A 27,550-nucleotide genomic window follows, 5' to 3' on the forward strand; every position below is an offset into this window, starting at 1 on the left:
TCAGAAGATCTAGTGAGAGTGGGGAAACAAGTCACGCATGGGTGCTATTGTGTTGTGTGAGAGGGTAGATTTAGTGAGTTTCTGGCAGTTGTTCTTCCACTGTTTAAGGGGAAAAGGTTCTTCCACTACCTGAAAAGGAGAGTTGGGTCCTATTTTAAGTTGGGTTTGTTTCCAAAGCTGTTAGGGGTTCAGGCCCAGGCAGTTTGGAATATTCAGTTTGGAATATTGTACTTGCTATATGGTTCCATCCAGCTGGAATCCCACTTCTTTAAAAGAGCGTGCCTGCACACACTCTCTCTCTCTTTTCCAGTAGTTTTAAAATTAAGATTAACACACTATTTCTAGAAGACTAACAGGACCAGATGCAATAAGCATCATAGTCAGTATCCAAAGGCTGGCCATGCCCCTGACCAGTGTGTTACCCATAGTTCTTAAATCTGTTTAGCTGATTTAGGCTATGTCTACACTACAGACATACAGCTGTATGGTCTCCTGTGTAGCCACTCTATGCTGGCAGGAGAGAGCTCTCCCACCAGCATAATTAAATATCTCCAAACAACAAGCAGTAGCTAAGTCAGCGAGAGACACTCACTTTTGTCGGTGAAACTTATTCTTGGTCAGGGGTGTGAAAAAACACACAAGTTTTGCTGACAAAAGTGCTAGTGTAGGCAAAGCCTCACATACACATTGATTTTAATAAATGCTTAAAGAAACTTAGGACTTGTCTTCATGGATAGTTAGTGCACAGCAAGCTGGGGTATGAAAGTACAGTGTACTAGCCTGTCACATAATAAAGGTATGTGTCTACACAGCAATGAAACACCGCAGCTGACCCGTGTCGACTGACTCAGGCTTGGGCTCTGGGGCTGTTTAATTACTATGTAGATGCTCTGACTCCAGCCTGGGCCTGAACATCTACACAGCAATTAAACAGCTGTGCAGCCTGAGCCCTGCAAGCCTGAGTCAGCTGACCCAGGCCAGCTGCATATATTTAATTACTATGTAGACAAACCCTTAATGCCTGTGTGGAGCTTGTTACATTGCACTAAAAGGTAACATGCTTTGAAACTGCTAAAATTTTAGTACATGGTAGTGTCCTCACAGCCACATAGTGTGCTGTATAACTAGCCACATAGACAAGCCCTTTGTGTGTAAAACAAATTGCAGGTTTTTTGCTAAATCCTGTCCTTCCTTTTGGAACTCTAAGATTATTCTGTACAGTTGAAATTGCATTTTGATACTCAGAAATGAACTTATTAGAAATACCTGGATGCATGGATTAGAAAGAAAGAGAGTTCAGGGATATGAAACCAGACGTTCATATTGACATATCCTTTTCTGGCCCAAAATAGGTGTTTAAAACTGCCTCCCAACAAGAATAGGACAAACTTTGCAATAAAGTTTGTGTTACAAGAAAGACTGACCCCAGTTCTCATATATAATACTTCTTCAAGAAATGGGAAAAAAACAAATACTAACAGCTGTTCTGAGTGACTAAAGATGAACATGTATATAATAGCGAATCCCATCCCTTCTGTACATTACAGGGTTAATATGTACTTAGGCCCTTAAGGAAAAGTAGCAAATAACTATGAAAGGTGTCTCAAACGGTCATGAAGTCTTTGTTTTAGATTGCACTGCTCTATATTGGGGCTAAATTTTCCACATGTAGAAAGTACCATTCAAATTTTTTTCAGTTGTCTTATTTACAGAGATTATTTTAAAATAGTTATTGAAAAGTTCTGATGTGTCGCTTTTTAATATGGTCAAATTTTAAGCTCATTCATGTCGGGACTGAATTTTTAGAACTGATCATTTAGGATAATAAAATCAAGTTTGTACAGAAACTTATATCGAGGTAGAGGTGTATTTCACAGATGAGCCTGTAATCAAATGTTTTATATTGACAGAATGGCTATACACCACTGCACATAGCTGCCAAGAAAAACCAGATGGATATAGCGACTACATTGCTTGAATACGGTGCTGATGCTAATGCTATTACCAGACAGGGTATTGCGCCTGTACATCTTGCATCCCAGGAAGGCCATGTGGACATGGTGTCATTGCTTCTTACTAGAAATGCTAATGTGAATCTTAGCAACAAGGTAAGTTTGCATTTATTTATTTATTTTTGCACTCAGGAAAAAATATGGTAACTAATAAGAAAAGGGACTAGCAAGTGAATTTTGAATCATCTGATTCTATGATATTTGAAATTTAGAAGCTTTGACAAGTTAAACCACTCTAAGTACCTTCTTTGATAATGTTACCAGCTCAGTGGATGGGGGGAACTGTATATGTGATACATCTTGGTTTTAGTGAGGCTTTTGACACAGTCCACATGACATTTTCAGAAGCAAACTAGGGAAATATAGTCTAGACGAAATTGCTGTAAGGTGGGTACAAAACTAGTTGACAGACAGTACTCAAAGAGTAGTTATCAATGGTTTCCTGTCAAACTGAGGGGATGTATCTAATGGGGTTCAGCATGGGTCTGTCCTGGGTCTTGTATTATTCAATATTTTCATTAGTGACTTAAATAACAGAGTGGAGAGTATGCTTATGAAATTTGCGGATGGGAGGGATTTTGAGGACAGAACAAAACAAATTCAAAACCTGAATTTGATAAACTGAAGGATTGGGCTGTCATCAACAAAATGACATTCAGTAAAGATATGTGCAAAATACTACACTTAGGAAGAAAAAAGTCATATGCACAACTACAAAATGGGGAATAACTGGTAGGTGGTTTATAGTGGGTCACAAATTGAATATGAGTCAACAATTTGGTGCAGTTGCAAAAAAGGCTAATATAATTTTGGGGTGTATTAGCAGGAGTGTCATATATAAGACATAAGAGGTAATTGTCCCACTCTACTCAGCTCTGTTGAGGCCTCAGCTGGAGTACTGTGTCCAGTTTTGGGCTCCACTCTTTAGGAATTGTGTGGACTAAGTGGAGAGTCTAGAAGAGAGCAACAAAAATGACAAAATGTTTAGAAAACCCAACCTTAAGAGGAAAGATTAAAAAAATTGGGTGTATTTGGTCGTGAGAAAGAAAGATTTGGGGGGGAACTGATAACTGTCTTCAAATATATAAAGGGCTGTTATAAAGAGGATGGTGAGCAATTGTTCTCCATGTGCACTGAAGGCAGGACAAGGAGCAATTGGCTTAATGTGTTGCAAGGGACATTTGGATTAGATATTAGGAAAAACTTTGTAACTATAAGGATGGCTAAGCAGTGGAATAGGTTACCAAGCTAGGTTGTGGAATCCCCATCATTGGGGGTTTTGAAGAATAAGTTGGACAAACACTTGTCATGGGTGGTCTAAATTGACTTGATCCTGCCTCAGCGCAGCAGGCTGGACTATATGACTCGAGGTCCCTTCCAGACCTACATTTCTATGATTCTATGTAAAGCACACAGGTGTTTGAATTTGTCATCATTTCTTCTTGTAGAAAACAGAACATAGTAACGGCCATATTAGATCAGATCAATTGTCCGTTTTTCTGGAATTCTATCTTTTACATTCTTCAGTACCAGATGCTTCATATGAATATGTAAACCTTCCCCTTCTCCCTGTAACAGACAATTCTATTGTAACATGCCTATTGGGGAAGTTTCTTCTTAACTCTAGGCTATTCGTGGGCTTGGCTCCCGCCATTTTATCAGATCTATACATGTGCCTCCTATTAAGCAGTGGTAGCCCGTAACTTTGTAAAGAAAAGCTGATTTTTATGGGCTATCAGCAGTATGGTTGTCTGAGATTTTGTTCTTAATGTAAGTGATTCCACTTCCCGGGGCATTCCATTATAGCACTGTGACTTTCCACATGCTTTCGCTTGGGAATTGGAAAGGAAGTGAACTGATTTTCTGATTATACATCTGCCAAAGGGTTTACAGGCTGTTAAGTCTGCTCAGTGATAATGTCTACAGTAAATGTGCATCCCTAATTCCCTAGATGGCCTCATCTCCATCAGTGTAATTGTATAGTGTGGTTTCTGTATGAATTTATCTGACAAAATTAGGAAGGTGAGAGTGAGAAATCTCTCACAAAAATCGTTCCTTGTTCTCGGCAGGTGGAATGGCTCAGTGTCCTCTGAGTCTCTGGGTGTGCTTCATATGACACTTGGAAGCCTATGCTTCATTTCTCCTATTCTAACCTTCAAACTATTCATGGTCCTTCATTAGCATTATGGCTATCCCTAAATGCAGATGCTGGCTTTTATGTGGTGACACAGTGTACCTCAAAATAACACCTTGTACCCTCATATTCACCACTTTTATATGGTTTTGATATATTTTGTGCAAAGTATGCCTTGTGAAGTATAATTTGAAAAGTCATAATCTGTTATGTATTATTGTCCTGTTAACGTGTGTAAAATATGGAGTTAAGAGATTTTGCTGCATGTTTGTTACTGAAACATGTGAGTCTTGGGAATGTCCACAGACTAGCTCCTTAGAAATAACAAGAACTATAAACAAAGAACTGTCACCTCAAGCTGCACATATACAGAAGGTGCAAGCAAGAATTTGCAATTCATATGAAGGACTGAGTGCAGAGCACATAGGCAGTGGGGCTGCCTGACCCCATGACACAGCAAGAACTTTTCAAATACAAAGGGTCAAGATATAAAAAGGGGGAATAAAGGCCCCTGGCCACCTCTCTTCCCCCACCTGTTCTGAAGGCACCAAGATTGTTTGGAAGACAGAAACATCATTGAACTAGGGGGAGGGATCCTAACTGGAAAACTTTCCGGTTAGCACAGACTTTTGGGTAAGAGAAACCTTATTGCTTCACATTTGACGTAGCTTGGTAAAGTTTAGGAATTAGATTGCAATTTTATCATTTTATTTCTTTTTGTAACCTATTCTGACCTTTTATGCCTATACCAGTTATAATCAGTGAAAATCTGTCTCAGTAGTTAATAAACTTATTTTGATGTTTTATCTAAGCCAGTGTGTTTTTGGCTAAAGGGCTTGGGGAATCTGCTCAGGTTAACAAGGGCTGGTGCATATTCATTTTCTTTGCTAAAATGACAGAATTTATGAGCTTGTATTGCTTAATAAGTTACTGAGCAGTTCAAAACAGTACATGTCTGGGTAGCAAGACTGGGACTGGGGATATGCATGTGTTGCCCTTCATGTAATTCAAGAGTGGCTGGGCATAGCATTCTGGTATTTGTCTGGGGTGACTGGGCGGAGTGGCAGCTCACACAGCAAAGCAGGGCCTAGTGCACACGAGGCTGGAGAGTTAAGGGGGCACAACGATACACCAGTTCAGGTTGTACTCTGGGGCATGTCACATTGGCGCAGCGAGCAGGGTGAAATGCACAGCTTGTTGTACTGAGTGAGATTTGCTCTTCCTATACTGGTGTAGTGATTTTAAGTGAGACTTTAAGTGTAGTGGCTGAATACAATCAAGAAAAGATGACACTTCTGTTATTTTCTGTTTTGATTATTTCGGGTAAGGGAAATAAGAGCAGAAAAAGCATAAAGATTAGAGAGCGAAGCAGTTACAAAGTTAGAGCTGTACCGATTGCAGGTAGCAGAAAAAGAGAGAGAACAGAGAACCTGGAACTAAAGCAACTGGAGGTGGAAGCCCGTCAATGAGCCCTGAAAGAGAAGGAAATAACAGCTGCCACAGAACAGCACATCAATGTGCCTTGGAACTGAAACAAGAAGAAGCCTACTTACACATTCATTTTCATATATAAGAGAACACTGTAAATAGCAGGATTTAAATCTGAGTGAGTGAGTGTTGCTCCTAGAAAACTGGCAGGAATGTAAACAATTGTTTGATGTTTTTTAATCTCATTCATATCAGGAGAGTGAAATAGCCAGGAGAAAATAAACTTGAGCTTTTGTGTTAAAATCCCCTAGTATAATATTTCTCCATATTTAATATTACGTAAAATAATGTTCCTTGTATAATTGCTGTACCTTGTATAGAAAACATTAGCTTGCTGTGTAGTTGATGCTTTTAAATTGTAGTGTCTTGTAATTGAACACATTTAAACAGTAAACAGATATACAGTTGTACTGATCTCAATGAGGTTGCAGCTTGTAAATGGGGGCAGAATTTGTCTAAGTGTTATTGAGAAAAGAATTTGGCTCATAATGTTAATATGACTTCTCTGCAAAATGATCATTTGTTGCCCCTAATTTTACAGAGTGGACTGACACCACTTCACCTGGCTGCTCAAGAGGACAAAGTCAACGTGGCAGAGGTTCTTGTTAATCAAGGGGCTGTTGTTGATGCACCGACAAAGGTAAGATTAATCAACACTAGCTAATGTGTAAATATACCTGAAGAAAAAATAGAGAAAATATATTATACCCACCTAATGGAGGTGTTTAATAAGTCTAATTCACCATTACAATGCTCCTGGTTTGTACCAGTGTAACTGCAATGGGTATCTATGGATTTACATTGGTGTGAAACTGAAGTAACAGTGGTGAATCAACCCCTGTGAATAACCAGTTAGAAAATATACTTATGAACACATAAGATCATATATTCAATGTTATTCAACTTTCCTTTACATAGAAAGAACAGTCTGTGAGCAGTATGTTTATTTTTGCAATCTTGTCTGATGTTTGGATCAGTTTTGATTTAGTTCCATTATATTGTTGTGTGTTGTCTGAAGAAAGCAGCCATCCAGTAGGATTGGACTGCATTCTTCATTTAAGCAAAGTCGCATGAACACCAGAGCTTCCACTATCTTGTTTTTCACCGTGTAATATAGTCTCTTAGCACCCATTAGTGTTCTTTGGTGTACGCACTCACTCCTCTATCCAACCGGCATTTGAAAAAATCACAAAATGGTTCTTTAAAGTGTCTTAAGTATCATTGTAAAAGGACTCTTTCAGAAGAGCTGTGTTTCAAGCAACATAAACAAAGTAAAAACAAATTAGGCACTCCCAATTATTAGAAATGTTGTGTCCCTTATTATGAGTTCTTGTAAAGAGTAATAGACAGTCACCAATGAAATAAAAATCTTCCGCTTATCCTGAGCTAAACACTGAATAATGTAAACTTCCATAAACTATCCTCTGAGTGTTACCAACACTGGCCTGCTGTAGGATGACCATGTGTCTCCTCCCCACTCTGCGCCCAGCTCAGGGCACCCAGGCTCACTCTCCCCCACCATGTTACATGCGCACAGGGGGTGGGGAGCTCTGTCCTCCTGCTGCACTGGCTCCTCCACAACATGTTTGGCCAGCCTCCCTTGCAGCCAGGCCTGGGCAGGGAGCAGGACAGAGCCGTTCCTGCTCTGTGCAGCATAGCCAGCTACCTGGGGGCGAGCCTGTCTGGGAAGGAGTGGCAGCAGCAGCCCACTCCCTGCCCAGGTTTGGCTTCTAGGGACAGAGGCTGACTCCAAGTATGCTGTGTGGTGGGGGGAGAGGTGGGAGGAGGGCTCTGGCTCACTCGGCCACTGTCCCTGGAAGCTGAGCCTGGGTGGGAGGCAGCCCGATGCTGCAGTCAGGTGTTCTCCAAGCAGCTGCTGCACTGTACCAGGCAGCGTACCAGCAGGGCTGGAAGAGGCTCTGACCCTGGCCCTGGCTCCACCCCTTCTGCTCCCTATCTGGGCAGCTGCTGGGGGGGGCACTTGACCCTGCATACCCCCCAACATATCTCTACAAAATGGTGTACTCCAGGTGTGTGCAGGAGCCAGATGGAATCAGCCTGTGAGCACAGCCAGTCCTGGGTCATGCAATGCATGTATTGCATACATGGACAACATGCCACTGTCTGTAAGATATTCTGCCCAGATATGACCACCACTAGAATGGGGGCACCGTCTAAGTAAGTAATGTATGTATTCTAATATTAATTAATTTTTACAAGAAATATTTATCCATCATGATTTCATGACTCACTCAGTCTTCAGACCAGAATTCCGTTCCTCAAATCCCCCAAAGTTGATTTCAAACCTGCTTATCCAATCAGCTATATACACCTGATGCCACAACAGACCATCAGCATGCCATCATCTCCAAATTCTATTGATGTATCCTTTGGGGGAGGGGAGGAACCAAACCATTATTTCCTGTAACGTATGGGGCATATAGGCGGGTCCTATATATGATAGTGAAGCAACTGATTATAAGTCATGGCAAAGGGAAAAGTTTTTTCAGGCCTGATTCTCCACTGTGTTACTTCAATCTTATGCTATGGTAACTCCACTGATTTCAGTACAGTAGTTAGTCTGATGTTAAACTGGAGTAATCCCATTGAAATCAGTGAAGTTATTCCATCTTTATATTTGTGCAACACAGTGATAAATCAGGTCCACAGTCTGCAGCCACTACTTCACAGGTGAAACTCTATTCAATTATCCATGAGATGCCCAGCAGCAGCTTCGCTTTCCCTGGTCATTCACTGCAGATCCCTCAAGGCTCTCACTTTTGTCCTCTTGGAGATGGATCTCATTGGTATTGAATCTTTCTGTAACCTGAAGTAGGTCAGTAACATTGTAGGACCTGCTGTCTTCACTTAATTAAAAGCAATGTCTAAACTGCACGCTAACCCCTAAACCGTACCTATTAATGTCTGCATTCCCCCACCCCACAGTCCTACAAATAGGAAGTAATCTAAGTAATGCACAGTCAGTGGGATCCCTGTCTGCCAGTTCAATGGTCACTCCAGGAAAGACCTGAAATTCTTAACTGCAGCACTGAAAATGAACCTGGTCAGTAGATAAAATTATCCAAAGGGAAAGAAAACTTAGTATCACATTTACTTATCCAAAGATTTAATCATGTTTTCTGTAACAGGTCCACAGCATGTTCAAAGGACTAGTAAATCATTGAACATTCATCCAGATTAATAACTGTGTTCACTGGTAGTGAATAGGGGGACCATTCCTGGGAGACCATACCTCAGTGATAGAGAAATCCTCAGGTGTGGCCTGGGGCAGGAACTCAATGTTCAACAGCCAAGAGAAGTCCCAGTGCACTGCATTTTATCTTTCTGCATTTTTATCCATGTATCTAAGCAGAACAGTCATTTTTGGAGTAGCATTTCATACACAAGGCTAATTTAAATTATTAATGCTGACGCCCAATTATCCATAATGAGGAGCATCTTGGACTGCTTAGCCTTCCTTCTACCCAGAACCGGCGCTAGTGTTTTTAGCGCCCTAGGTGCACGGCCATTTCACTACCCCACACGCTGGTCCCGCGGCTCCGGTGGACCTGCCACAGGCATTCCTGCGGAGGGTCTGCTGGTCCGCGGCTCCGGTGGAGCTGCCGCAGGCATACCTGCAGGAGGTCCACCAGAGCCGCAGGAGCAGCAGACCGTCTGCAGGAATGCCTGCGGCAGGTCCACTGGAGCCGCGGGACCAGGGGACCCACCTGCCCCCCCCAGCAAAATGCTGCTCCCCAATAACCGTGGCGCCCTAGGCGATTGCCTAGGCCACCTAAATGGAAGCGCCAGGCCTGCTTCTATCATGTTAAGCCTTACTCTCCACTGCATGGGACCATTTGCCCCTTAGGGAGAACATTTCCACCTATTTTTCTTCCAGCATTTGATCTGAGCTGAATGAGTCAAGTGTGTGTGACACAATTTCTTAATTGTTACATAAAACGGACATGGAGGCCAGATTGCCAGGCTCTGGATAGCAGGCCAGACTCTGGTCATCTGAGGACACCACTCTGCCAAAAACCACTTGCTGCAGCCACTGTTGTAGGAAGATATGTGAGAATCTGTATCCTCTATTTTATCATGGACTGCAGTTTTCAGAGAAACCCTGATGATCTGAGTTTATAATGCAAGACCTGACAAACTCTTTGCTGCAGTAGGAAACACCCTCGCCCTTCCCCCTTCTGTAATAACTACCTGGCCCTTTCTCTTCATATTCTATCCAGGTAGTAACTGGGGTATTGACTCATAAAACAGAGTGATACTATTATCATCACTCAACTGCAGTCTCCATAGCAGGAGAAAGAATACTTAATATTTTATCAATATCATTTTACTTCATGTGTAGCCACAGCTGAGCTATCATTTTCCAGCTCAGAAATATTATCATCTTTAATCATCATTTATAAAGCTCTGTAAGCCAAAATAGTATTTACAAACGTATATTGCTTGATGCTGCAATCTTTATTCTTGTGAGTACTTCCTACCTATATACCTGTGCACTTGGATCACTGGGACTGCTCAAATAAGTGAGGAATACTCAGAGGACTACAAAGGAAGGGAAGACTGGGCTGAGACACATTTTCTGCTTCAAAGGAATAGTAAGGAAGAATAGTTTTGCCACTGCAGGACTTGCTGAGTGAAATTTTCTGGCATTTGTTATGTGTCAGAATAATTGATTGTAGTCTGGTCTGACCTAAAATCTATGATCTATGAACAGTCTGAGAAGTACTATCAGACCTAAATATCGTATGCAGTTCAACTATAAGTCTTAGGGCTTTTTTCTCCTAGGACTTTTTAATTGTATTTTGGAGGAAAATAGGAAAAGGAAAAATAGCCACTAGTTTTGCAGGCTGCATGTTGACAGTGTTCTGGGGTTCCTCTTCTGGTTCTCCAGCAACAGTTGGCTAAACACATGCTAATCCCAGAGCTCTGATGACTTCACTCAAGGATGCTGGTGAATAAACAAAAGCTGATTTGGCACAACAAAGAGATAGCGATGTTAGTGGAAGCTGGCTTTTTCTGTTTTTTAAGCATAGCTATGTTTACTCAAGCTCCACTGGACAGATGGGGGGAAAGTATTTACTTAAGTTCCCATAGAATCTCTATGGATAGCAATTCCATGCTTGAATAATAACAGTATACTACCAACAGTATAGCAGTATCAGTATACTACCAACCACCTGACCAGGGTGGTGATGGTGATTATGAAATGCTCCAGGAGATTATAGCGACTCTAAAAATAGAAAATTCAATAATAATAATGGGGGATTTCAACTATCTCCATATTGACTGGGTACATATCACTTCAGGATGAGATGCAGAGAGAAATTTTCTAGACACCATTAATGACTGCTTCTTGGAACAACTAGTCCTAGAACCCACAAGAGGAGAGGCAATTCTTGATTTAATCGTAAGTGGAGCACAGGATCTAGTCCAAGAAATAAATATAGCTGAACCACTTGGTAATAGCGACTATAATGTAATTAAATTTAACATCCTTGTGGGATGGAAAATACCAAAGAGACCCACCACAGTGGCATTTAACTTCAGAAAGCGGAACTACATAGAAATGAGGAAACTAGTTAAATGGAAATTAAAAGATAGAGTCACAAGAGTGAAATGCATCCAGTGTGCATGGAAACTTTTATAAAACACCATAATAGAGGCTCAAATTAAATGTATGCTCTAAATAAATAAAAATAGTAATGACCAAAAAAGTTTCACTATGACTAAACAGAGTAAAAGAAGTAGCTAGAGGCAAAAAGGCATCCTTTCAAAATTGGAAATCAGATCCTACTGAGGAAAATAGAAGGAAGTATAAACTCTGGCAAGTCAAGTATAGAAGTATAATTAGGAAGGCCAAAAAAGAAATTGAAGAGTAAAGACACAGAAACTAACAGCAACATTTTTTAAAAGATTAAACATTAGATACAGGAAGCCTGCCAAATAATCAGTGGGGCCACTGGATGATTGAGGTGCTAAAGGGGCACTCAAGGAAGACAAGGCCATTTGCGGAGAAGCTATATTAATTCTTTGCATCGGTCTTCACTGCAAAGGGTGTGAAGGAGATTCCCACACCTGAGCTAGTCTTTTTAGGTGACAAATCTGAGGAACTGTCCCAGATTTAGATGACAGTAGAGGAGGTTTTGGAACAAATTGATAAACAGTAACAAGTCACCAAAAACAGGTGATATTCACCCAAGAATTCTGAAGGAATTCAAATATGACATTGCAGAACTACTAACTGTAGTATGTAGTCTTTCATTTAAATGAACTTCTGTACCAGATCACTGGAGGATAGCTAATGTGATGCCAGTTTTTAAGAGAGGTTCCAGAAATGATCCTGGCAATTACAGGCCAGTAAGCCTAACTTCAGTACCAGGCAAATTGGTTGAAACAATAGTAAAGAACAGAATTATCAGACATATAAATGAACATGATTAGTTGGTGAAGAGTCAACACAGCTTTTGTAAAGGGAAATTGTGCCTCACCAATCTACTAGAATTCTTTGAGAGAGGTCAACAAATGTGGACAAGGCTCATCCGGTGGGTATAATGTACTTGGACTTTCAGAAAGCCTTTGACAAGGTCCCTCAGCAAATGCTCTTAAGCAAAGTAAGCAGTCATGGGATAAGAGGGAAGGTCCTCTCATGGATCAGTAACTCATTATAAGATAGGAAACAAAGGGTAGTAATAAATGGTAGTTTTCAGAATGGTGAGAGGTAAATAGCGATGTCCCCCAAGAATCTATACTGGGGACCAGTGCAGTTGAATATATTCATAAATGATCTGGAAAAACAGGTAAATTTTGCAGGTGATACAAAATTACTCAAGATAGTTAATTCCAAAGTAGACTGTGAAGAGTTACAAAGAGATCTCACAAAATTGGGTGACTGGGCAACAAAATGGCAGATGAAATTCAGTGGTGACAAATGCAAAGTAATGCACATTGGAAAACATAATCCCAACTATTCATATAAAATGATGGGGTCTAAATTATCTGTTACCACATAAGGAAGTGTCAGTGGAGTCATTGTGGATAGTTCTCTGAAAACATCCACTCAAATATGCAGCAGAATCAAAAAAGCTAACAGAATGTTAGGAACCATTAGGAAAGGAATAAATAATAAGACAGTAAATATCATAATACCACTATATTAATCTATAGTACACCTGCACCTTGAATACTGGGTGCAGTTCTTGTCAGCCCATCTCAAAAAAAGATATATTTGAATTGGAAAAGGTACTCAGAATGGCAACAAAAATAATTCGGGTTATGGAGAAGCTTCCATATAAGGAGAAAAAAAAACACTGGAACTTTTCTTATTGGAAAAGAGATGATTAAGGAGGGATATGATAAAGGGCTACAGAATCATGAATGGTTTGGAGAAAGTTAATGAGGAAGTGTTATTTACCCCTTCACATAACACAAAAACCAGTAGTCATCCAATGAAATATCTAGGCAGCAGGTTTAAAACAAACAAAAGGAAGTACTGCTTTACACAGCACACAGTCAACCTGCAGGGCTCATTGCCAGGAGATGATGTTGTGGCCAAAACTCCAATGGATTCACAAAAGAATTAGATAAGTTCATGGGGGTTAGATCCCGCAATGGCTATTAGTCAGGTTGGCCAGGGATGCAAGCCCATATCCTGGGTGTGCTAAGCTTCTAATGTCCAGAAGCTGGGAGTGGATGTCGGGGGATCAATCACTCAGTAATTGCCCTGTTCTGTTCGTTCCCTCTGAAGTCTCTGGCATTGGCCACTGTCAGAAGACAGGATACTGGGTTATACAGACCACTGGTCTGACCCATTACGGCCATTCTTTTGTTATTCTGTTCTTTAAAAGGTAATGCAATGTAAAAATGGAATACGGGTAAAGCACACATTTCAAAATACCCTTCAGAACATGAGGTTCCTTTTATAGTATATATAAAAACAAAATGTGCTTGTTTAGACTATTTTCACCCATCGCCTTTGTCTTGTTTTTCTTCACCCTTCTTTCTGCATCAAAATATGCCTACACTGGAGTTGGATGGAGATTTGTAGCTTGAATAGACATACCTGCTACACTAGTGCTAAAATTAGAAGTGTAGGTGCAGCAGTGCAAATAGTGAGAGAGGCTAGCCACCATGGGTACAATCCTACATGAAACCCTCGGTACATATTCAAGTGTTTAGCCACTCCTGCTGCTCGCACTACTGTTTCTGCACTTATGTTTTTAGGTTCAATCAAAGCTAGCACAGGTATGTCTGTATGAGCTGCAGATAACAGCTCCAGATGTAGACATACCCAAAACTTCTTCAAAACCTTGGATCTGTATAGTTCACAGCCACCAGTGTACATCAGGAGTGATTCTTTAGAAGGCAGTGGAGTAAAACGAGTCCCAGCAGATCCAGTCCCCCTCCCCCCCCCCACCCCCCCACACTCACTCTCTCTCTCTCTCTCTCTCTCACTCGTCATGTCATCTGCTCCAGACCCTGCCACAGTTAGAGCTTTCAGATGCAACTCACCATTCACAGAGGACAACTTTGGAATCCCACAGCAAAAGCAGAATTTTTTTCATTTCCAGCCCCAGCAGCTTTTCTTTTCTGTGTTTGAATTGCTGGGAATATAGGCCCTGAATCAGTAAGGAACCTGTGCCTGACTTTAGTAACCACTGAAGTCAATTGAACCACTCCTGCTTATAGTTAGGTACATGCCTACGAACCTTGCTGGATTAGGACCTTAAATCTAGATTTAAGCCTTGACAGTTCTTCCTTCAGTACTTACATTTCCATATATATAATAACTGTGTTGATTTTATATATATATACAATCTTGTTTTCCTAGTACAGCCATAATGCTGAACACTGACAAGAGAGTGAAGTTCATTATTAATTGGCTGTTGCACAGTGGCTAGTGTTATTTTCATGTATAATTTAGAGAGCTAGCCTGAGAAAATAAACTAGATACTGGATTGCCCAAGGGATTGGTAATGGGATTTGGAGCTTTCCTCTCAGTGTTGCTTGGTTGACGCAAGCACAGATCATTAGTTATTGAAAATTGTTATTGTGTGCTGGCTGTTGGGCCCATGTGACAAAAATTGATTGTCTCAGTCCAGTTCCTGAATGGAAAGTATCCGGATAATAAAGCCAACACTAAAGTAGCAGTTATTGTACACTTGGTAGTATTCTTATCAAGGATTAAGAAATGGTGGTGATCAACTACTCTCTTACTCCCTGAATTGGACCTTCCAGTCAGGGCTGAGGCAGGACAGTGTGGGGAAAGTTGTACTGCCGATATACCTCTTTTGTTGGTAACTAAAAGTGTTCAGTACCTGTAGAGGTGCTGGCCGGGGCTCAACCCTCTCCGGGGCGGAGGGGAACCACACTGGCTCACTGCACACTGCTGAGGTTTGGGGAATTAGTCGGCCGCCAGAGTCTTTCCTGGCGGCCCTTGCGGTAACTGGAATAAACACCGTAAGCCCAGGCCCTGGGTCAGGGCAGGGCAATACGGAGTCAAGGGCTCAGGCAGGGCTGAGCACTAACAACAGGCCCAAGCCTCCAAGGCCTGGGAGAGGAGGAGACTGCCACCCACGAGTTGGATGGCAGGGGGGACGCAGACCCTCCCACTCCACTGCGTCCCAGCCCGGGACCCTAGCAGCGGCAGGAGACCTGCTGCTTAGTCAGTGGGGATCCTGGCCACAACACACTGACATGGGCTCTGGGTGTGCTGGAGCCAGACTAGGGTCGGCTGCCCCCAGGCTACTTCCAGACTCCCCCTCGGGTAGTACCTGGGTCAGGGTGTTGTCCTCCGGGGGGGGCCAGGACCATGGGTTCCTCAGGGTAGTGGGCAAGCAGCAGGCCCAGCAACTGCTCCGGGTAGTGGGCGGAGGGCAGGTCCGGTAGAGGGCGCAGGACGAGTCAGGCCAGTCCTGGCGTGTACCTTGGGCTGCGAGGGGTTTCCCAGTCATGGGCTAGGCGGGAGACGTCTGGCCTGCCTGGCGGCTGGCTCCTGAATGAGCTCTGAGGGCTAACCTTTATACTTCTGGGTCACCACCTGACCCTCTGGGGGCGGGCTCCGAGCTCCCTAGCTCCGCCCTCTTCGGGGCAGAGGGGAGCCACACTGCCTCACTACAGTACCTTTCACAAGCACAAAGAAAAAAAATCACAATTTTATTTTTAATTAAAATAATAAGCAATTTTAGTATTAGAAGGAAAAGGGAACAGAGAAATAGTGGGATGTTGGAAAGAGTGCTTGAAATATCGCGGTTATTTAAATGTATCTTTGTTGCATATTATCTATCATATTATCAATTACTGCCACAGTTTTTAGATGCATGTTAAACTGTCTAGTGACCATTGCACTAGAAATTTCCAACCCAACTCCCCCTCCCTCTGCAACCCTCCAATAACATTAATAGTGGGCCTTTGCAAGATGCTTTATGCAGTTAAAACTTGATTTAGTAAAGCACTTAAGCATGCTTAAACTTAAAGATGTGATTGTGTGCTTTGCTGAATGAAGGTCTTATTGGATTTGTGGTGTCTGGATCTAGAGGAGTTTTCAGCCTAATCAAAGACATCAGTGAAACTCTATTCAATCGTTCTCTGTTCATTTCTTAGCTCTCACTCTATCTTCAGTGTCTGACAGCAGCAGCAGAAAAAAACAGAGCAGCTTGAGAGTCAGCATGAAGAGAGAGATGCAATAATTCAAGCTGTTAGGATTTATGGTTACTACCAGGGCAAATGAAGGATATTGAAAAGATACCCAGTACGTGGGGCTTTTGATACTTTTCTCCTCCCAAAAAGGAGGAGGAATAGATGTATGTTTCAATACCATAATATAGAATTGAAAGTCCAATATTTCTGGGTTAATTTTTGGCATGTATTCTTGCTGCTTTTGAGAAGCACTCCCCATCTGTTAGCCCCCATGTTGCTGTCCATTCTTAAGCTGACTAGAAGCAATGTAATCAATTGATTACCATGAGGTGACAAAATTAGGAGCTGCGTTAAAAAAATCCTGATTTTCTGGAATAAAATATTATTTACTGGTAAGTCTGCTAAGTTCCAGGAAGCTTATGCCAGTAAATATTGGTTTAACTGTAAAATCAAGACACATCTGCATATGATGTGTCTGTAGTTTAAAAATTGTTAACAAAACAAACATGTTTAGCCTCATCTACAATGTTCTGAGAACCCAGAATGGGGAATCCAGGTAGCAGTGAGAATTGTTTTCTTGCTCTCTCTCCTTGTTTGGCTGTGTAAGCACAGAATCTGCCAGTTGGCATGATTCAGAAATCTGAACAGGATATCCATCTGCAATGAAGAAGTCAAGAAATAAATATAAATTTAGATGCCTGCCAAACTGAAAGCCATTTGGTATTGGAGTCCATACTGTCACTGGGAAACAGAGGATATTCCCGTTGGGTCTCAGGTTTAAGTAGGCATCTCGGTAATTAGTTTTAATTTTGTGTTTTGACCCAACATGGTTGTTGTGGACATTGTTGCCTATTGCTATGAAAGCTGCTTGCTAATGGAAAGAAACTTCATTCTAAAATGTCCAATGTATTCATTTATGTTCCATGTTGTCTTGTCACATCATCCTATCTTTGCTGATGGCAGCACTACGTTGTATTGCACATGGAGCATGATAAGACATGACACAATATGACCACAAGGTACTGGAAACTTAAGAGAAAATCTTCCAGGGTAGCCCAGTGGTCTAGTGGTGGCACAATATGTTGCCACATAGGGATCAGAGTTCAGATTCAGAGTTCAGTGTTTTCCTCCCAGGCTGGCAGGTGCTGAAATTGCCACCAAGGCAGCATGCTGAACCCCAGAGGGGAGGGAGTGCCTCATGTCACTCTGCAGCGAACCCACCTCCCTTCCCTATGCTTGATAGGAAAAGCAACATTTATGGCTTTAGTTAGAGCTGTACTTGGCCGTCATTTCTGGGACACAAGATAGCTGTGCTTTGAGGCCTCCAAGGGGAAAATAGTAGAAAGGAAATAAATGGGATAGAGGGCATTCGGAGTTCAAAAACTTCCCTCTGTTCTCTCCCTTACCTCACACACTTCAAAAGGGACAAAAAGAAAATCTTCCAGAGTTAGCCCTGTACCTGGTCTCTGATTCAAATTGCTAGCTAGTTAGCAGTGAGAAAAGCCAGCGAGAAAGTAGTAGTGTAGGTAATTGTTCTCCTAGCAGCTTATGGGGGTACAATAGTAGGTGCCATTAAAATCTTGACATTTACCACTTGCAGTGGGTAATTTTAAAGCAGTACTTAATTAAATAGTCTACTTTGTAGTTAGACTTAGTAGTTTCTTTACATGTTACCTGATTTATGATTCACTGAAGTAAAGGCATGTAAATACATACACCGTATTTTACAGTAATTGGCAGATCTAACTTTCCCTCAGGATGTTTTAAGATAGGGCCATTGGGCACCTTTTGTTTAAAATGGACATGTTGGAGTCTAATTTAAATTTATATGAAGAAAATTCTGAATCTAAATGCAGCAACTACTGAAACATACTTTCAGTGTAAACCATTCAGAGCCATTCACATCTGTATTTTCCTTTTTCTTAAGAGTCATGGCTCAGTGGTCTGAACATAAGATAGGGAGCAGGAGCTCCTGAATTCCAATCCTGACTTTGGCATTCCCTTCCCAGTGCATCTGGGCAAGTCACTGAACCTCTGTGCCTCAGTTTCCTCCTTTGTAAAATAGAGAGAATAATCCTCACCTATCCAACAGTCAACTGGGTTAATCTTTGTAAAATACTTCGAAAAAGTACTTTACATGTGTTTGATGAAGTGGGTATTCACCCACGAAAGCTTATGCTCCAATACGTCTGTTAGTCTGTAAGGTGCCACAGGACTCTTTGTTGCTTTTTACAGATCCAGACTAACACGGCTACCCCCTGATACTTTGAAAAAGTGTTCTTCTTAGTTGCCCCCTCTTCTGAACTGTCCATTGCAGCCCCAGTCTGATTATAATGAAGTAAGCGTATTTATTAAGGAAAAAGAGATAATGTCTTGATGCAGACAGATAAGAAAGGAGGAGATAATTGCTTTAGGAGGTGTAATCTGATCATTTCTATCACTTTGTAAGAATCCCAAGCTCTTTTAGATCAACTAACAATATTCTCATTATAGTAAAAGACAGAAAAAGAGTGAAGCGATGGGGCGGGGGGCAGCAGCTTTGGTTCTCTCTGATTTATTGCATTTTATCATATAACTTCACTATTTATGAAAGTATTTGTTACGATTCTTTACATGTTTCAACACGTCATTTAAATTATTTAAAATTTGAATGGTTTTTAAGGTGAGCAGCAAACAGACTGAACACTCTGATTCCCTGTTGCTACATTTAAGTGAGGTTTTTAAGTAGTATTTAGGATTCTCTTTCTGAGCAGTATATTTATAGAGACAGGCTTACGTTTTAATTCTTAATTACAACTCATGCCAAAAAATGTACATGCTTAGCTATGTTCAATTTTATAAGAGGTTTTGGACATGAGTCTGATTTCCCTTATTTGTTTAAGCATCTCATGCCCTGACAGCTCCTGGATTTTGCTGCAGCTCTGGTGGGCATTTCTGAACTGTATATTAATAATGAAAGTCAGGTAGGAAAATAACAAGGAGAAAAATCCATATATTCATCAGAGCGAAAGTTTGCCAGGGTGTTCTGCTAACAAAACACCAGCTTCCACTGGTCTCTGAAACATAAGGCCCAGAGCACATTGGGTACATCTACATTGCAACAAAACACCCGTCAGCTGACCCAGCTGTAACCCACACACCTTATGGGTGTGATCTTCTGTCCCATCTAGTGGCACCGAGACCACTTAAAGAGAGAGATAAAATGAGTCTGCTCTGCAGCCAGTTGGCTTTTAGCTCATGAGGTACAGGCTCATGCACTAAGCTCCAGAGGTCCTTGGTTGGATCCTGCCTGCCGACAACTGCAGGCTACAAGGCGATAAAATTGTGGTATAGCCATTTGGGCCCGGACTCTGGGATTCTCCTCCCTGCAACTTTATAGCCCCGCAGCCCAAGCTCAGCAAGCTCAAATCAGTTGACATGAGCCAGCCATGGGTGTTTTATTGCAGTGTAGGCTCTTAAAAAACTAGACTTCATGCCTGAGAACTTCACATTCACCAGCAGGCATTCTGCCTCTCATAGGACTATTTTGTGCTGCTGGAGTCCACTCAGATCCTAGGCTGCACTTTGGCTCTTCTGGTCAGGATGGAGTTGGCAGTATATTCCATCCATTTTTATTGTTTGTTTGTATTGCAGTAGTGCCTACAGGACCCAGTCAGGAATCAAGGCACCACTGTGCTAGACGCCGTACACATACACATACACAATAAAAGGATAGTGCCTGCTCCAAAGATCTTGCAATCTAAGCATATGAGAAAACTCTGTGAAATCAGCAATAAATATGCTCAACTTCACAAGAAATGCAAGGCAGCTTTCAGCTTCCCTTTATAGGTTCATTTTGAATAGGGAAGGAAAAATGTGTGTTCTGTGGGGAGGGAGGGATAAGAGGAGGAGGGAGCACATACCTGTCAAGAGATTTTTTTCAGGATGTTTTTCCACATGTCCCCCCCCCCAAAACAAACAAACAAACAAATAAATAAATAAATAATGGGGATTTGCAGTTTTATGTTCAGTTCATTGTCAGTAAATGCATAGAGTTGTTCACATATGGTAATTGCTTATGTTCATATATTTCTTCTTTTTAAAAAATGTTCCAGATGGGATACACTCCATTGCATGTTGGCTGCCACTATGGAAACATAAAGATTGTTAATTTCCTTCTGCAACACTTTGCAAAAGTTAATGCTAAAACAAAGGTGAGGTTTTCTTTTCCCTTCACTTGGTTTATTTTATTTAAAAAAACTCTCCTCAGAACCCCTCAAACTCTTCTGTTTTTCCATCCTTGGCAGAATGGGTACACCCCTCTACACCAGGCTGCTCAGCAGGGACACACCCATATCATTAACGTCTTGCTCCAGAATGGCGCATCGCCCAATGAACTCACTGTGGTAAGGGACAACAGAAAAACATATTGTGGGTGGCCTTTTTTCTAGCATGTCAATGCTTTCCCTACAGTAAAAAGTGCTGTGCCACTACATCTCAACAATGGAAATGGAGAAGAATGGGGAGTGGGGGAGAGTGTGAATCAAACAGCACAGCCAGCCTGTTATCTCAGCTATAAGACATAGCCACCTTAGTGCTCTATTTTTCCTGAAACAGCAATGACTTTAAAATGCATTCATAAGAGAATATAGTGAGGCTTGTCAGAATTCAATTTTTATTTCAGCAGATGATATAGATGTTTTATTATTGAGCATTTTTCCCTATTTTAATCAATTTAAACTTTGACAAGAAATTAGAGGGGTCGCAGCCATGAAAATTATTTAATGACAGTAAATGTTGAGATTCAAAATGTTAAAGCTTTATAACCATTAAAATACAAATTGTCAACATCACATGTCAAAATATACAAAGTAAATATCCTTAAACTGAAGTCTACGAAGTCCTCAGGCGACATTTTTCTTACTTTGCCTCTCTTTAGATTTCATTATTATTGATGGACATTTTTTTCATCTGTTTGTGTCTGTGTGGTGAAATAGATGTTTTCCAACATTTACTGATAAAAATTTAATCCTTCCCTCATACTGGTTATTTCTCTCCTTGCCATTTATGTAAACAGTTAAATGCCTTTTGTTACATGTCCTGCTGCCAGAACTTTTTATTGCGTTGACTTATAAACATTTTCTGAAGTAAATTTTTATTGAATTTATTACTTGTTCTTATAGTTACGCATTGTTAATGAATATCCATTTTTATAAATATTTCAATTATCAGAATGGGAACACTGCCCTGGCCATTGCTAAACGACTTGGCTACATATCAGTTGTTGACACATTGAAGATTGTGACAGAAGAGACCATGACTACAATTGTAAGTATAATATATTTCAATAATGAGCGTCAGACTCTTTCCTATTCTACAAAGTTCTACAAACATGATATTTAGCTTTGTTGATAGATACCTGCTGAGACTGCAATCTGATTGGTAAAGGTGACTAGACATACTGTTAGCAAAATGACATCCATATGCAGTCAAATATAAAAAAAGAATATCATATTTACAGCAAATTTATGAAAAAAGTGTTAAAATTCAGGTAATAAATATCACCAAAATGTATTGCAAAAACCAAACTGAAATTACACAGTATAAATAACCAGGGTCCCAATCCTTCAGCTAGATCTGCGTGGGCGAAGTATCCTTCCTGTGGTGATCTAATTGCAAGCTTGGGGCCTCGGTGAGGTAACTTTCCTCATACGACTTTGTAAAGGAGTAGAAAGCAACATAGATCTCCTCTCTTCTTAAGAGACCCAGTTCTGAATACCTGCAATGCTTCATTCAGTGCTCTCTCACCCACTAGTACCTTCAAGTAGTAGCACACAAAATATACTGTTATAACTGCTTGCAAATGTCATGACTGTATTTAATTTAAAAGCAGTTCTTCCAAACTGACAGAAATGGCTGGAACACCCCTAGATGTGTTTGTACTGTAATTGTGGGCTGCTTCTTGAAGGCAATTACAAGATTAAGTCCCAGTATTATCTGTTAGATGTTAAAGGGACACCATCAATTTAAAAATCTTATTTCTGTTTGAAAGCATCTTACTGTTGTTTCAGGTAACAGTGCCAGTGACCATAACTGAAAAAGATTAGAGTGAAACATATTGCTCAGCTGTTTTCAGCTTAGTTACATTTGACAGCACTTCATCTTTAATCGGGCTCTCTGTTTCTCTTTTAGTCAGTTAGTTTCTCCTGTTGTTTGTGTGGGTCTTTTGTACAGCAACAGGGAGAGAGACAAATATTTTTAATAAGAGGAAAGTTTGATTGTAAAAGCATAAAAATTGGCAAGGGATTCAGAGGCAGGCATAAAAATCTCATTGAGCTCATATTTTGAAACTGACTATATTTCAGGTTGATGGTGTCCTTTTAAAAAGAAGACATCTAGGCCCTGGTCCTGCAAACATGCATCTGCATAACTTTACTCATGTCAGTATTCCTACTGAAGTAAATGGATATAGTCACATGAGTGAAGTTACACACATAGACAAGTGTTTGCAGAGTCAAAGCCCTGACATATTAATTTTATAACAAACCACAAAATGTTTGAAATAGATACTTAAGGCTCACTCTATGAACAGGCCTAGTGGTGCCATTGTCTGATTTATTATCACATGCGACATTCTCTCAAGTAAGCCATTTCGGATTAAGCCAGTTTGAATGCCTTTGAATTTAGAAACACTTTTGACTCAGCAACAGGTGATCACTTGTTTGACAACTTTAATCCAGTTAAATTTACAACTTTCCAAATTTAGCACTGACTACAAATAGTTGTTAAATTCATGTTGTAAATTAAGGGAAGCTGGAATTTACTTATATGTAAGGAATATTTTTAAAATGCTTACGCACACCAGCCTCAAAAGGAGGAGATCTCTAAATTTGACAGTATCAGTAAGGTGAATCCATTAGAAATAATGCTAATGCCTCAAATATATTTTGTCTGACAGGAAACCCGTTTTTCACTTTTGCTGGTGACCAGTTCCTAGACCCAGACCTTATAATTTAGAGTGTATGTACATAAATCCTTGCACTACATCCATACATACATTCTGCAATAATAATGATGACCAATGTCTTGTTTGAGAGCTCACATGACATTCTTTGATGAACTTGAATGCATGCACTAGACACAGGAGATTCCTGTACCCTCTGTGCACTCCCTCTTTGCTCCTTTCCAGTTGTCACTAAGAGGTTCCTGGGTCACAGGCATGTTCTCCTGATATTGTGCACTGCTTAATGGTGTGATGACAATATCTTACGACACTGGTTACCAAACCATTGATCGCAATTGACTGGTCGATCCTGGGGACTCTCCCAGTCGACTGTGATCTCCGATGGTGTAGTGGGGCTGCTGCTAAGGCACGCTCCTTGCCTGCTGTGGCCCCATGCTGCTCCCAGAAGCAACCAGCATGCTCCTGTGGCCCCAGAGGGGAGGGGCCTCCACGTGCTGCTCCTGCCTGCAAGCACCACCCCACAGCTCCCATTGGCCGGGAACAGGGAACTGTGGCCAATGGGAGCTTTGGGAGTGGTGCGTGAAGAGAGGGGCAGCGTGCAGAGCCACGTGCCCCCTGACCCCCTCCCAGGGGCCGCAGAGCCGCGTTGACCTCTTCTGGGGGGTAAGTGCCACCTGGCAGGAGGCCACATCCCAGCCCTGAGCCCCCTCCAAGAGCCAGCACTCTATACCGCCTCCTGCACCCCGACCCCCCTTCTGCACCCCAAGTCCCTGCCCCAGCCTTGACCCCCCTCCCCAGTCCTGACCTCCCTCCCAGAGCCAGCACCCTGCACCCCCTCCTGCACCCAACACTCTGCTCCAGCCCAGAGCCCCCTCCTGCACCCAAACACCCTCCTAAAGCTTGCATCCCTCACCCCCTCCTACACCTCAACCCCTGCCCCAGGCTCAGCCCAGAGCCTACCACACTGCAAACCCCTTGGTTCCAGTCCAGAGCCTGCACCCCCTCCCGAACCCCAACCCTCTTCCCCAACCCAGAGAAAGTGAGTGAGGGTGGGGGAAAGCGAGCAATGGAGAGAGGGGAAGATGGAGTGAGTGGGGCTTTGGGGAAGGGGCAGGGTAGATCATGGGTTGCCGTTAAATTCAAAACGTTATCTTGGGCATAAAAAGGTTGGAGACCACTGTCTTACGAAGTCACTGACCCTTGTGAACCAATCTTCTCTTATTGTCTTTTGGCTATGGATCTGTACCTACATAAATTGATATTGCTGAGACGATAAACACCAACATTCATTTGTCCCTCCTATTTTTGTCTTAGTAAAGGAAGTGGATAATTGTTCCCATAGTTTTTTCTTTACTGATGGCTGCTGAACAAAGTTATCAAAAGAAGAGCTACTGAGACATCTTGTGCAGATATTTGTTGAAACACAAGCAGCACAAGATATTTTGAATTATCACATAAATCTTCTTCGTAGCTACAAAGGGTCAGATAATGAGATAACGATCTGCCTTGGTAAGTGGAAGTGTGTAGCTGTGCTGTCTCTGAAGCCCAGAAGGTAGATTGTGACTCTGCTCAACCAGAGAGTGAGTAAACTGCTCTAGGAACTTAACCTGGCACAGTATCAGAGGGTAGCCGTGTTAGTCTGGATCTGTAAAAGCAGCAAAGAATCCTGTGGCACCTTATAGACTAACAGACGTTTTGGAGCATGAGCTTTCGTGGGTGAATACCCACTTTCTCAGATGCATGTAATGGAAATATCCAGAGGCAGGTATATATATGTGTGCTAGCAAGCAAGCTAGAGATAACGAGGTCAGTTCAATCAGGGAGGATGAGGCCCTGTTCTAGCAGTTGAGGTGTGAAAACCAAGAGAGGAGAAACTGGTTCTGTAATTGGCAAGCCATTCACAGTCTTTGTTCAATCCTGAGCTGATGGTGTCAAATTTGCAGATGAACTGAAGCTCAGCAGTTTCTCTTTGAAGTCTGGTCCTGAAGTTTTTTTGCTGCAGGATGGCCACCTTAAGGTCTGCTATAGTGTGGCCAGGGAGGTTGAAGTGCTCTCCTACAGGTTTTTTGTATATTGCCATTCCTAATGTCTGATTTGTGTCCATTTATCCTTTTCCGTAGAGACTGTCCAGTTTGGCCGATGTACAAAGCAGAGGGGCATTGCAGGCATATGATGGCGTATATTACATTGGTGGATGTGCAGGTGAATGAACCAGTGATGGTATGGCTGATCTGGTTAGGTCCTGTGATGGTGTCGCTGGTGTAGATATGTGGGCAGAGTTGGCATCGAGGTTTGTTGCATGGATTGGTTCCTGAGCTAGAGTTATTATGGTGTGGTGTGCAGTTACTGGTGAGAATATGTTTCAGGTTGGCAGGTTGTCTGTGGGCAAGGATTGGCCTGCCACCCAAGGCCTGTGAAAGTGTGGGATCATTGTCCAGGATGGGTTGTAAATCCTTGATGATGCATTGGAGGGGTTTTAGCTGGGGGCTGTATGTGATGGCCAGTGGAGTCCTGTTGGTTTCTCTCTTGGGTTTGTCTTGCAGTAGGAGGCCTTCTGGGTACACGTCTGACTCTGTTGATCTGTTTCCTTATTCCTCATGCGGGTATTGTAGTTTTGAGAATGCTTGGTGGAGATTTGTAGGTGTTGGTCTCTGTCTGAGGGGTTAGAGCAGATGCGGTTGTACCTCAGTGCTTGGCTGTAGACAATGGATCGTGTGATGTGCCCGGGATGGAAGCTGGAGGCATGAAGGTAGGCATAGCGGTCGGTGGGTTTTCGATATAAGGTGGTGTTAATGTGACCATCACTTATTTGCACCGTGGTGTCAAGAAAGTGGACCTCCCGTGTAGATTGGTCCAGGCTGAGGTTGATGGTGGGGGTCGAAGCTGTTGAAATCATGGTGGAATTTTTTCCAGAGTCTCCTTCCCATGGGTCCAGATGATGAAGATGTCATCAATGTAGCGTAGATAGAGAAGGGGTGTGAGTGGACGAGAGCTGAGGAAGCGTTGTTCCAGGTCGGCCATGAAGATATTGGCATATTGTGGGGCCATGCGGGTGCCCATAGCAGTGCCACTGATCTGGAGATATATTGTCATCAAATTTGAAATAGTTGTGTGTAAGTATAAAGGCACAGAGCTCAGCAGCCAGTTGTGCTGTGGCATCATCAGGGATAGTGTTCCTGACAGCTTGTATTCCATCTGTGTGTGGGATGTTTGTGTAGAGAGCCTCTACATCCATGGTGGCTAGGATGGTGTTTTCTGGGAGGTGACCAATGCATTGTAGTTTCCTCAGGAAATCAGTGGTGTCGCGGAGATAGCTGGGGGTGCTGGTGGCATAGGGTCTGAGTAGACAGTCCATATATCCAGACAGTCCTTCAGTGAGAGTGCCAATTCCTGAGATGATGGGGCGTCCAGGGTTTCCGGGTTTGTGGATCTTGGGTAGTAGATAGAATAACCCTGGTCGGGGCTCTAGGGGTATGTTGATTTCTTCTGGTGTTAGTGTAGGGAGTGTCCTGAGTAGATGCTGTAGTTTCTTAGTGTATTCCTCAGTGGGATCTGAGGGAAGTGGCCTGTAGAATTTGGTATTGGAGAGTTGTCTGGCTGCCTCCTTTTGATAGTCAGACCTGTTCATGATGACAACGGCACCTCCTTTATCAGCCTCTTTGATGATAATGTCAGGGTGGTTTCTGAGGCTGTGGATGGCATTGCGTTCTGCACGACTTAGGTTGTGAGGCAAGCAATGTTGTTGTTCCACGATTTCTGCCTGTGCACGCCGCGGAAGCATTCAATATATAGGTCCAGGCTGTCATTTCGACCCTCAGGAGGAGTCCATGTGGAGTTCTTTTTCTTGTGCTGTTGGTGGGAGGGCACCCGTGTATCAGTGCACTGTTCAGTGTTGTCCTGGAAGTATTCTTTGAGTCGGAGACGGCGAAAGTAGGCTTCCAGATCGCCACAGAACTGTATCATGTGGTGGGGGTGGCAGGGCAGAAAGAGAGTCCCCGAGATAGGACAGACTTTTCTTCTGGGCTGAGTGTGTAGTTGGATAGATTGACGACATTGCTGGGTGGGTTAGGGGTACCACTGTTGTGGCCCCATGTGGCAGGTAGGAGTTTAGACAGCTTACAGTCCTTTTTCCTTTGAAGAGCGGTGAAGTGAGTAATGTAGATCTCCTGTCTTATTCTAGTGAAGTCTGTTTGTATAGAAGTTTAGTTATTAATGAGAGTCTCCAGGTTGGAGAGCTCTTTTTTGATGTTTTCCTGTTTGCTGTATAGGATGCTGATCAGGTGGTTCCTGAGTTTTTTTGATAGAGTATGACATAAT

General features: G+C 42.2%; 1 protein-coding gene across 2 annotated transcripts in view; it reads left to right on the plus strand.

Moving 5' to 3' along the window:
• ANK3 (ankyrin 3) overlaps positions 1–27,550 on the plus strand; it is a 295,498-nt gene that overhangs the window by 162,205 nt on the left and 105,743 nt on the right. For both annotated transcript variants that reach the window (XM_030568802.1, XM_030568803.1), the window contains exons 17-21: positions 1,911–2,108; positions 6,176–6,274; positions 20,385–20,483; positions 20,577–20,675; positions 21,502–21,597. In XM_030568802.1, the coding sequence (XP_030424662.1) occupies positions 1,911–2,108; positions 6,176–6,274; positions 20,385–20,483; positions 20,577–20,675; positions 21,502–21,597 (591 nt within the window). The remainder of the gene's footprint in view (positions 1–1,910; positions 2,109–6,175; positions 6,275–20,384; positions 20,484–20,576; positions 20,676–21,501; positions 21,598–27,550) is intronic.

The sequence above is a fragment of the Gopherus evgoodei genome, chromosome 7, assembly GCF_007399415.2.
Source record: "Gopherus evgoodei ecotype Sinaloan lineage chromosome 7, rGopEvg1_v1.p, whole genome shotgun sequence".
NCBI lineage: Eukaryota > Metazoa > Chordata > Testudines > Testudinidae > Gopherus > Gopherus evgoodei.